Genomic DNA, 12,495 nt, shown 5'->3' with positions numbered 1-12,495 from the left:
CCCTGCCCGTCCCCGCATACCTGGTCCCCGCTTCGCCTGCCGCCCGCCCGCCCGACTCTGCTTCGCCGGTCCCCGCTTCGCCGCCTGCCCGTCCGCCCGGCTCCGCTTCGCCGCCCGCCCGGCCCCGCATACCCTGTCCCTGCCTGTCCCTGCCCGCCCGGCCCCGCATACCCGGTCCCTGCCCGTCCCCGCCCGGCCCCGCATACCTGGTCCCCGCTTCGCCTGCCGCCCGCCCGCCCGGCTCCGCTTCGCCGGTCCCCGCATCGCCGCCCGCCCGTCCGCCCGTCTCCGCTTCGCTGCCCGCCCGCCCCCGCATACCCGGTCCCTGCCCGTCCCCACCCGCCCGGCCCCGCATACCTGGTCTCCGCTTCGCCTGCCGCCCGCCCGGCCCGCTTACCCGGTCCCGCTTCGCCTGCCGCCCGGCCCGCTTACCGGGTCCCGCTTCTTTGGCTGCCCGGCTCCGGGTCCCCGTCCACGGCCGCCCGGCCCCGCTTCCCCGTCCCGCTTCGCCGGATCCTGCCACGTGCAGGCACCGCGGTAAGGGGGCAGGGAGGGGGTGTTGGAGAGAGGGCAGGGGAGTTCAGGGGTGGGGGGGTGGATAGGGGTTTATCTCGATCATCGGTTATCTCGACGCTTTTTGGCAAACCCCTAGGCCGGCGACATAACAGGGTTCAACTGTAATTGGAACTGGGTCTTACTGTATATTGGTCTCCGATAGAGGAAAAAGTTATATCTATATACGCTGTACTTTCACTAAATTGAGTTCCAGTTCAGTTCTTACACAAGAACTATATTTATGGTCTTATTGGCTCTGTGTACCATCTGTTTCATGTGCTACTACTTTAAAAATAAAAGTCTAAAGGTGGTGGTCTGAATTTAATAGTAATTTTTAGGGTAATCCTTGTATATTACATGTCAAAATGCTGAAAGAGCCATTTACTGCTTATGGCAAACTTTTTGAAAAGCATTATTTTAAAAATTCTACCTCGGTCTTGCTTCATATTATCTCTTTTTTTTAAAACAATACTCGAATGAAAACTGGTTAGTCCTGCTTTTGACTTCACAAATGTCAAGAACTTGTGTAAGTGTTTATAGGATCACACTTAATAATCAATTATCGTTCTATAACAAATGAAGGAAAAATAGACTGATGTAGTTGAATTGTTTCTAAATATGATTTGTCATGGATAGAGTGAAAAGTCAATTGAGAGAAATAATTAAGGTGTAACTATAGAACAAAATATTTGAATCTGTTACTTCCCTCCAAAGCTATGATTTCAGGTTTTGTGTTGCCTGGATAACACTACAACACACACTAATGCAATGAGTGGAGACTAGTTTATCACTTTGTTCTAGTGTTAGTCATGTCAGGTGTTATGGGATACACAAACCAAACTCGTCTTGGCAGTCTTAAAAACATCTTTCAGATTTGGGAATGGGGCCTGCTGGACACTGTTACTAAGGGTATGTCTACACTACCCCGCGGATTGGTGGGCAGTGATTGATCCAGTGGGGATCGATTTATCGCGACTAGTCTAGACGCAATAAATCGACCCCCGAGTGGTCTCCCATCGACTCCTGTACTCCTCTGCCGTGAGAGGCGCAGGCGGAGTTGACGGGGGAGCGGCAGTCGACTCGCTGCAGTGAAGACACTGTGGTGAGTAGGTCTAAGTATGTCGACTTCAGGTACGTTATTCACGTAGTTGAAGTTGCATAATTTAGATTGATTTTTGCCCCCCCTCCAGTGTAGACCAGGCCTAAGTAGTTTCACTGTCCACTGTTTTCCCCACATATAAAGAGTAGGGACCCAGGCACGGTGGCAATGCATGGAATGAAGTATCACCTGCAGAAGGCTTTTGCTTTGCAGACTGCGGGGATGGGGGATATAATACTTTCTATCCTATACCTGCAGAATTCAAACCCCCCAGCCTTATTTGTACTGTGTGAGGAGAAGTTTGCCACAAAGAGCCTTGGTTTATTTTCTTAATCCTTTATTTGTAATTGAACTAAAAGTGGTTTTGAATATTCTGATTGACATTTTGCCTTTTCAAATCATCAGGCTCCTCGTTACGTTTTAATCTGTCTGTGTACTGTGACCTCTGTTTTGGGTTTCTGGATTTACCACAGGAAGTGTCAATGTAAAATAACAAAGGATATGGAATAAATAAGTCTGCGTGTTTAACAGTCTCCCTCAACCTTACACCCACGTAATATAGATTAATATTAATACAAATGAACCCAAACATGTGCTACCTTTGTTGGTTAACAATAGGCGCCTGTGGATCTTAGGCAGAATTAGCTAGCTTCTTGTGACTGTTTTTCAAAATGACTTGCAAGTCCTTTGTCTCAAATAGAACCTTCTACCCTGCCCATTGAAAAGTATGTTTCACCAGGTTTCAGATAAACACCTCACCACAGATCGGTTCCCATTTGTGAATTGGGCTGCTCCCTCGCGCCCATCTATACATCAGTGAGGAGAATCGGCTACTGAAGGGTTCTCAAATTGCATTACACCATGACCTCCTTCTGACAACAAAAATTACTATGTGGCCCCAGCAGCGGGCTAGCCAAAGCCCAAGCCTGCCTGAGCCCCACTGCCCTGGGCAGGGGAGGAGGCCAAAGCCTGAGCCTAAGGGCTTCAGCCCCAGTTGGGGGCCTGTAACCTGAGCCCTGTCACCCAGGGCTGAAGCTGTTGGCCCCGGGCTTCGGCCCCAGCAAGTCCAATGCCAGTCCTGATGACCACATTAAAATGGAATTGCAACCCACTTTGTGGTCATGACCCATAGTTTGAGAACCGCTGGGCTACATGAACCACAATGAGGGTAATTCCAGGTGAATTGACCAGTAGATAAATAAATAGATTAGTTTCTCTGTTTATTTCCCCCACCACCACCACAATGAGATGCAGTATTCCTGCCCTACCACTGTGAGTGATTGGCCTGCTAAACCTAGGGTTGTGAGTTCAATCCGTGAGGGGGCCACTTAGGGATCTGGGGCAAAAATCAGTACTTGGTCCTGCTAGTGAAGGCAGGGGGCTGGACTCAATGACCTTTCAAGGTCCCTTCCAGTTCTAGGAGATAGGTATAGCTCCAATTAATTTAATTTAAAATAAAGGAGCTCCAGTCCACTTCGCTTCCAGAGTTGCAATTTTAGGGGACCCTAAGAGCCTTAAACCTACAGTGGGGTTGTTATCCCCATGTTTCTCTGAGAATACTTATTTCCTCCTCTTCCTCAGTGTCAATTTCCTCTGTTGGATTTGCAACTGATTTTAGATGAGTTTAAGGTTTTTCCTAAACTAAACTATTCTCCTCAAATTTATCTTTCCCATTTTAGCTCTTTATTTTCTGAAGGCTATTGGCTTTCCTTCAGAGATGATACAAATGTCACTGTGAAGAGATCATATCCAGGTCACTGCTGGGGTACAGTGTGATTTTTGTAATCCCCATGTCTGTGACAGTAAAATTTGACCTAGAGAAGATTATGATAAGAGTATTTTGTGGTTGTGAGATGCACTGTGTACCTCCAAGCCAGATTTTAAAAAGGACCATGTCAAAATGATATAATAACTTATCAAAAGTCTTTTCATCAGACAAATGTTACTTAAAATATTTACTAGATACTGTACCACTTCCTTGACTTGCTCTTCTATTTGTAGTACTACTTCTGAGAATTTGGGTTCTGATCCTGCCATCCCTACTCTGAAAACTCCCACTGTTAATAGAATTGCTTCCTACATAGAGACTTCAGGATCTGGCCCATGGCAGGATTCTTTGTAACGTGCAACAAGCTGGAGTTAATCTAATGTAAATTAGGTACTAGTACAAGTTATGTGAACTTCACCTTTACTGAGATATATAAAAAAGTCTTACTGAGTTTTAAATAGTGATTTATATTTCCTTCCCTGAATTATCTGCTCAGAAATAGGCCAGGAGGATTAATTCGCCTATAGTCTACTTGGCTGTTTTGTTTATATCTAAATTGCCATGAATCCTGCGTTCTATTGAGTCTCAGTTATTTAATCTTGATCAATAGAAATGAAATATGTAAAAACACTAATTCAGAACAAAGTTTCAGAATGGGCTATTATGTTTACATATCACCCTATGGCAATTGAATAGGAAAAAGATGCTCTCATATCCAGAAAATAGTTAGTATTTGCCTATCTTGAAATCTTAGGAGACTCTCTACCCTTCTTCTGTTGTTCTCCCCATTCAGTCCTCTTAAAAAATTATGCTGATTATTGCCTTTTTGCAGGATGTTATATGCTAATAACCAGCAAGAACTGCCATTTAAAGTGATGAGAGAGAGTCAAAATGACTTCTGTAAAATGACCTAGTGCACAGTGAGGAAGTTTACTTCAGTACTTTCCAGCATTAGTTTTATAGTGATGTTACTTAAAGTATTTTTTCCCAGGACAGTATATTTCAAACATATCTTTGTAAGGTACCAGTTTGGAGATGTCATTGAAGCCTTTTTCTTTTAGCTAAGATTAGGGTCAAGAGTTAGTTGATTCCATTTTGGTGCTTGAGAGAATTTTTCCAATTTATTGCTGAACTATCAAAGATCAGTTATACTTCTGTTTTTATCAGAGTTGCTTGCTAGTCACTATAACTTGTGCCAGAAGGATTGTACAATTAACAGCATTTCTTTGTAGTTATTCCTCCTCCTAGTGTTGGAGTGTGTGATAGGTTGGATCACAGAAACCTCCTTGGGGCTGCCAACTGATGTGCCAAGACTACTTATGCCCCTGCTTTCCCTGCCATCTCGGGCCTCTAGCATCCTGTCTTGGTGAGCCAGACATGCCAGTCTGCTGCAACACAGACCGAGGGTCTAAACCACATCCCCTAACAGCTGTAGGCTTAAACTGAAAGCCGCTTAAGAAGTGTTCCTGTCTCTAACACTCAGATGCCCAACTTCCAATGGGGTCCAAACCCCAAATTAATCAATTTTACTCATAAATTGTTCTCCCCCTATAACACACAGTTATAATATAATATATACTCTGGGTTAATTAATAAGTAAAAAGTGATTATTAAACACAAAAAATAGGATTTAAGTGGTTCCATGTAGTAACAGACAGAACAAAGTGAATTACCAAGCAAAATAAAATAGAACATGCAAGTCTATGACTAAGAAAACTGAATAAAGATAAAAACTTCACCTAGTAAGCTTCCTTTTACAGACTAATCTCCTTCTAGTCTGGGTCCAGCAATCACTCACACCCACTGTAATTATCGTCCTTTGTTCCAATTTCTTTCAGGTAGCCTCTCTAACCCCAAGGATATCTCTTGAGCCAGCTGAAGACCAAATAGAGGGGTCTCCCACAGGCTTAAATAGACTCTCTTGTGGGTGGAGATCCCCTCCTCTCCTCTATGCAAAGTCCAGCTTCAAGATGGAGTTTCTCACATGGGCAAGTCACAAGTCCATGCATGACTCAGTTTTTCAGGCAGCAGCCATTGCTTACCTGCTACCTTGAACGTCCTCATGTAGACTTCTTATGTGGATTGGAGCCTTCCAAGATCCATTGTCCCTTAAGTGCTTCTTGATTGGGCACTTAATTTGCACATCCTTTCTCAAGAAGCTGACCAAATGCTTCACAAAGGCTACTTAAAAATCAAGCTAGTACACAGCCAATATTCATAATTTTGAATACAAAATAATACATGCATACAAATAGGATTGAATAGATCATAACCTTTGAAATGTGTTATATGGTATACGTAGCATAAAACATTCTAGTTATGTTATATATACATTCATAAGCATAATTCCATAAAGCCTTATGGGGGGGCACCGTCACACAGTGAACACAGGACGTGCCATAGTAGATCAGCCTAGTTCGGTATTCTGTCTCTAGTGTTGGACAGTACAAGAGGCTTTAGCAGCAGGTAAAAAAATACCCATTAGTGGATAACTAAGGAATAACCTGTCCAGAAATGTCTTGCTTACTGTCATTTTTAGTTGCCTTATTACCTGAAGGGCTTAGGTTTATATTACTTCTGTATATTTTCTTTAAAATCCTGTAGCTATTCTCATTTTCCATAGAAAGGAGCTGGCATAATTTAAAACCAGTTTTTTCCACATTGAGATTATTTTGACCCTAGTCGTAAAGGAAGATTTGGCATAAACTTTACATAGAACTCTCATTCTTCTGAGAAAGAAATCTTGACTGCTTAAGTTCATTGCTTACTCCACTTTTCTATCTGAAGGGCTGTCTTCTCTCTTTACAAAAGTGGTGAAAACTTGTCTTGGAGAGGCAATGAAAGGAGAGGTGGCCACTCATTCACTAATAAGGCCCATTTCACCAGAGTTTTGGCTAGGTAATAAGACTTTTATATCATATCACAGGAAAACTCTGTAAAATCTGATTTTCCCCCCCCCTTTCCTATTTTTCATTATGCTATTAATTTGTGCCCATTGCTTTGTGATAGTGGCTTTGATAATTAGGAGATTTTCTTCCCACAAAACAGAATTCCTATATTTCAGATCCATGTAATTCTAGTTCAGTAAATCATACTTATTTCCTATTGGTTTGTATCATGTGGGATACTTTCTTTAAGGAAGTTCTATCTAGTGATTAAGAGGATTTAAGTGAAAAATCATTAAATCATATTAGTTAGAGATAGGATCAAAATTGATCTAATAGATCTTTTATTTCTGCAAGGGCTTGTTACGGGATCCCTCCCAGTAGAGGGCAGATGAGATATTAAACTGCCTAACATCAGGGATACTACTGAAATCCGTTGGCCACAGTTTTAGCCCAGTTCTTTTCCATGTAATTGGAATGCACCTAATGAAGAGTCAATGTTCCAGTACAGTGTTAGTCTTAAAGTCAACACCTGCATATTCTGCAGTGATTGGCAAAGGATTTGAAATTCATTGTTTTGGGACTACATCAGTCTTGTATCGCAATCAATTCCTGCTTTTTCAATGGAGAAGATAACACTCTTAACCCTCCAAAATCTTATTTCTACTTGCATTGTGACAGAAATATGTAGTCAATATTGGCATAGGTTGTCTCCTTATCTAAGTAGTAAAAATGTCTCTTTATTTTTGTATTTACTGATGTCTTTATCAAATTGAAATTTAATATAAGGTAAAAACTGTTTAATTTATTATATAAAACTCTTATTGCATCAGGTAACAGCTTAATAAAATCCGTACTAAAATTTTGACTGACTTGTTAAATATTCCTAATTTGTAAACATGAGCCAATATCTTTTTTTCTGTATGGTGTAACTCAAGTATGTGGGTTACAGTGTGTTGTAAAGATCAGACCATGCTGTCTTAACATATTACTCTACTTAGGTTTTTTCTTTTGGTTATTTTCTTTAGGTTGGTTGGAGTACTGCTCGAGACTATTATACATTTCTGTGGTCACCTATGCCAGAAAATTATGTGGAAGGATCAACTGTTAACTGTGTGCTGTCTTTTCAAGGTGAGCAAGTACATAATTGGTAAATCAGCATCTGTCTGGATTTGATATTCTGTTGCCAATTTTTGCAGTTTACAAATAGCAATTATATTAACTTAACTGTACATTTATTGAATTTTTAAGTGTATAGTGTCTCCAAGTTTAACAAAGAGAACTTGGACTTAAGAATGGAATTTTCCATGTCTGTTTATTTTTCACGTTTTTTTCTTACTTGTCACATTTTACTAATTTTTATGAGATGTTTGAGAGAGTCTTGCCTTTTGCAGACTGTTTCTATACTTCAAGCTTCAGGGAAATTATAATAGTGAATTTGTGATTTCACATATTTTACATAGCAACAGGCTGTTGATAAATGACTGATCACAGGAGAACCTTGTTGCCTGGAAGGTGTAGTCAAACACATTTTTTCAATAAAGAGAAAAAGGAATACAGAAAATGACTTGTTCAATCATTTGGTTTTTTTTAATACCATTAAAGATTGTAGCAGGTTGGTGGTGGTCCTCCCCCACCCTCCTCTGGGTTTGTGGGTGGCCACTGTTGAGCAATTAATGGGGCAATACACAACCTGGGGCTCTGGCCTGCAGTCAGGACAGAGTAGCAAACACAGTTAGGCGTCCGAGCCCTAAATCAGGGCCGGGCAATAAGAGTCTGAAGCTCAGGCCTGTATTTAAGGTTGAGCAACAAACAGAGTTAGGGGCCCAAGACCTTAGTCAGGGTGGAGCAACAAGTCCTTAGGACTTAGGCCGGGGTAGAGCACCCAAACAGAATCTAGGGATGGGGTGGCAGGGAGGATGCAGGCCCCCCCAGCTCTACCGCATCCCAACCCAGGGCCCTAACAGTGGCAGAGTGGTTCACCACTGGGTCAGTGGGGATTCACCCACAACATGCTGACCTTGTACCAGGCCAGCTCTTAACCAGACTCTTGTCTAGTTTCTCTGGGCTACTTCCTATCTTCCCCCTCAGGGTGTACCTGGATCAGTAGGGGATCCTCTGGGTTGTCAGGGTAGAAGGCCAGCAACTTCTCCATGGCTTGGTTAGCGGGTAGCTCTGGCAGCTTTGCCAGTCCTCAGTGCCACAGGGGTCTGTGGCTGTCTCCCAGCTCGGGAGGAGGCATCTGTCTCCTTCAGTGGCTGCAGCCCAACTGAGCTTCCAGACCCACCTTTTATACTTCCTGTCCTGCCCACTGACTTGTGGTGGAAGGGGTGAGCATGGCCTGGCTCCACCCACCAGGGCTTAGCGAGTGGTCCATTCCCCTCTGGGTCTGAGTGGGAGGCCTCTCCGCCTCACTACCTCACTACAAACATTCTTTTGAAAAATTGCTCCAGTGTTGAAACCCCTCATTAAATTGAGAATGATGTTCAGGTTAAGAGATGATAGAATGGTGGAAATGAAATTCTTCTTTCCAAATTTTCAGGGTGTTTTTTTTTTTTTCCATTTAAGATTTTCTGTCCTATACCAGGTTCCCTCAAATGTAACTTTTCTACCAATCTTTTTATCACATTCATTTTTATATGCTGTCTTTATCTTGAAGAAATGTTTCAAAATGCCCATGTTGCCTTTGAAATATTGCCTGTGTGTTGCCTCTGGTTTCTAAAACTGAATGTCCATATTCCTCATATCTCTCACTTTGTGAAAAATGAATTTGGGTAGTAAAAAGTTGTCAGAATATTTTATTCTCTAGTTGTGAGAGAAGATGCACTCTTTTCTCTTTAGCATGTAAGATTCACCAGGCATCAGTGAACAGAAATATAGAGCAGTCAGAGATGGGGAAGAGATGGGTATGTGATTACTGCTTGAACTAGTGGTGGTTATATCTGTGTGCTTTTGAGTTAAGTATAGAATTAAGACTTTGAATAATAATAGAATGACAAATTGAGTCAACCAGTGTTGCTGAATGCTGTTTTGGAGGTGAATATTATGTATGGTTCTAACTACAAGACCAATTGTTTGAATAACGTACCACTACGTAGAAAAATGGCTTACAGAGTGGTGGTCTTAACCTGCATTGCCACCAACTGTGTGACTTCAGTGTATAGAGTGAAGTGTTAGTATTTATCCTTCAAGGATTTGAGGAAGATTCTTGGAGCTAGAGAGATGACAAAACATATGAGCTGTGTAGATTGATCTCTGGAGTAGGAATACTACTCAGGTTTTTACTTTTCGAGCAAAAAATTCAGGATCATTTATGTAATCTTCCCATGCACTAGCTGTATCTGATCTGAAGGGAAATGACAGTGACTCTTCCATGAAAGATGCTCACAGTAACATAAACGTATCCAATCTCAGATTGCTCCATTTTAGAGACGCTCTTGGGCAACTTCTGATTTAGCTCCTTTATATGGAGAAAAGTGTCTCCATTCAGCTTAAGTTTGAATACTTGTGTATGATGCTTTATAGTCCCATGCCCTCTATCTCAAGTCACTAAAAAAATAGTTCAGGGTTTAGACTGGTTCTGTGACACACAACCAAAGTTTCATCCACTTTTAGAGGATTTGACTGGTAGCTAAGGATCTAGTTACTTGCATATCGCTAGCTTTGTGGAGTATTTTTTGGTCTACCACCAACTACTAGCAGCATTTATGTCTAATGCCTAAACTGAAAGTTCTGCAAATAGTCCAAACAGGAAGTTTTGTTTTAAAATCTGAGATAGTGTGGAGTGCTTAAGGAAAAATGCATCACATTCTGGAGCTACTGACGTCTCGCTTCTGAGGCTGAATTATTAGATTTTTATTCTTTGAGTTATCAGTCATCCAAAAGCATGCCAAAACCCTTGTACGTATAGCAAGACAGATCCCTGCTCCAAAGAACTTTCAGACAGAATACAGATAAGGGAATGCAGCAGAAAACAAGGTTTTTGACTGGCTGCAAAACATCAATTTCCTCATATTATACTCATAACTCAGTCAAACACTTCAAAATACCTTGTGCACAACCTCGCATCACAAACACACATTTATCAAGCAGGCCCAACTACTGCCGCCACCATTTAGTGTAGATACACCTAACATACTGACTGCATCTGAAGAAATATATGCAGATAATTCCCATTGGCTACAGCTAGCTCCAGGGGACCAGAAGGGAAGGTGGCATGGGCAGCCTTTTCCCTCCTTCCCACCTTTTTGTCCTGTAATAGTATTAGATGGAATCCTGTGGGTGAGAGTGAATGAGTTTGTACATTTCAGCAATTGTGGAATTGTCAGTGTAAAGGTATGTGTGTTAATGGGGTATATTGCTGAAAGAGGCAGAGATAAGGTTGCATGGGCAATCTTAACTGTGCCTTTCCTGGTTTTCAGAAGTTTGTTTTGCCCAATTCAGTGGTCTGCAGGAGGATGACATACCACCAAGAAAACATTAATGTAGTTTTTTAGCCATTGAATTATATCATAATTCACACTTGGTTTAAATTAAGCAATAAAGCAAAACTAACATACAGGAATCATAATTGTGTACTGTGTGCAGTAGTTCTCATGATCAGTTTGTTGCCATGTAAAACTGTTGTGTTTTAAATGTTAATTTTTCTTTCTTTAGGATACTATCTACCAAATGATGACGGAGAATTTTACCAATTCTGTTATGTAACCCATAAGGGTGAGATCCGTGGAGCAAGTACCCCTTTTCAGTTTCGAACCTCTTCGCCTGTTGAAGAATTGCTGACTATGGAGGATGAAGGAAATTCTGATATGTTGGTGGTGACCACAAAAGCTGGACTTCTTGAGGTTTGATTCAACAAACTCAGAAATGTTCTCCATATTCTTATTTATATATGTTTGTTTCTGGTTTTATCTGTAGAACTTGGTGAATTAACTTTATATAAAGCTAAGCAGGTCTCGTTGCAGAAGAAACTTGTAAAATACATGAATTAAAGTTTAAACTTAAGTGCTCAGCACAGCAGTGAGCATAGCATAAAAAGTTAAGTAGCTATTTTTATATGTGCCATCTTGTGCTTCCCTTCCTTGTCTTTCAACCGCATTCCTGTTCTAGTTTTTTTTAATCTGTGTTCCCTCTGAAAGAGCCCCAAAGCAGAAAAAGAAAAATCAAGCTGCATAGTATCCAGATGCCTAACAAGTTAGAAATCGCTTTTATTTTCTCCAAACAATTTCTGTTATCTTCTGCCTCACACAGTTGCATCCATTTAGTGATTGTATCACAAATGCCTACAAAGATGTGCCCAGTGACAATCCCTACACTTTGTGGTCACTACTTCATAAACGGAAAAAGGCAATGTCTTTGTTGAAATTGTTTGAATTAATTATTGGCAAAATCACTCTACATCTTCTCCCCATATTTCAGATTTGATTGCTGTTTTTAACTTGCCTTCAGATGTCATGTTTGTGCCCCATCTAGGTTATTGTTGTTTATCTGTGCTAGTTGGTTTGGGGATTTCAAGTACTGGGGATAATAGGGACTTTACATGGTGCCGGGTATCTAGCTGAGATAGCATACCTTCCCTGTCTTGTTTGCTGTCTGGTGAAAGAATGCAGATTGATCTGAATAGCTATTCATGTCACCAGAATCACAGAAAAAAGAAATTCCCACTTGAATTCTTGTCTGTTATTCTGTTACATGCTTCATTTGTCTTTCCCATGCTTTGGCTTTGTCTACAGTCAGGATTTTGCGATGTTCATCCAACATTGCTGTACCACATGTAGACACCTGCTTAGGGAAGGTCTAGATGATAGCATGCTAAAAACACTGCTTCTGGGTCTAATATAGCTCTTCCACTGTTGCTAGCACTGGTGGGGCAACAATAGTACTTTATTGAAGGGTAAGGAAAATTTCACAGAAATGTGAGTGTAAGTAAAGCTCACAACAAAATTTGGTTGTCTAGTACTAATCAAAGTTAACCTACACTCTGAAATTTCACAAACTAGGGAAGAGAGAGAGAGTATGTTAAGCTGATGTAGCCAGAGGGTGCACACCTTTTTGGCTTCTGCTGCTTGTCATCTAGTGCTTGACTGATGCGATGGGAAATAATACACATTAGTTTGTAATGGCTTGATGGGAGTCCTGGGGGGCAGTGTGGGGGGTGGAAATCACCTGAAAACAATATTTATTCTGTT

At 41.4% G+C, this 12,495-nt stretch overlaps 1 protein-coding gene across 3 annotated transcripts in view; it reads left to right on the top strand.

The window, feature by feature from the left end:
- The window catches only part of TAX1BP1 (Tax1 binding protein 1), a 90,090-nt gene that overhangs the window by 25,262 nt on the left and 52,333 nt on the right, over positions 1 to 12,495 (top strand). For all 3 annotated transcript variants that reach the window (XM_045008258.1, XM_045008257.1, XM_045008256.1), the window contains exons 3-4: positions 7,336 to 7,438; positions 10,964 to 11,151. In XM_045008258.1, the coding sequence (XP_044864193.1) occupies positions 7,336 to 7,438; positions 10,964 to 11,151 (291 nt within the window). The remainder of the gene's footprint in view (positions 1 to 7,335; positions 7,439 to 10,963; positions 11,152 to 12,495) is intronic.

The sequence above is a fragment of the Mauremys mutica genome, chromosome 2 (assembly GCF_020497125.1).
Source record: "Mauremys mutica isolate MM-2020 ecotype Southern chromosome 2, ASM2049712v1, whole genome shotgun sequence".
In the NCBI taxonomy this organism is placed as follows: Eukaryota; Metazoa; Chordata; order Testudines; family Geoemydidae; genus Mauremys; species Mauremys mutica.
This window is presented reverse-complemented; position numbering and strand designations above follow the sequence as displayed.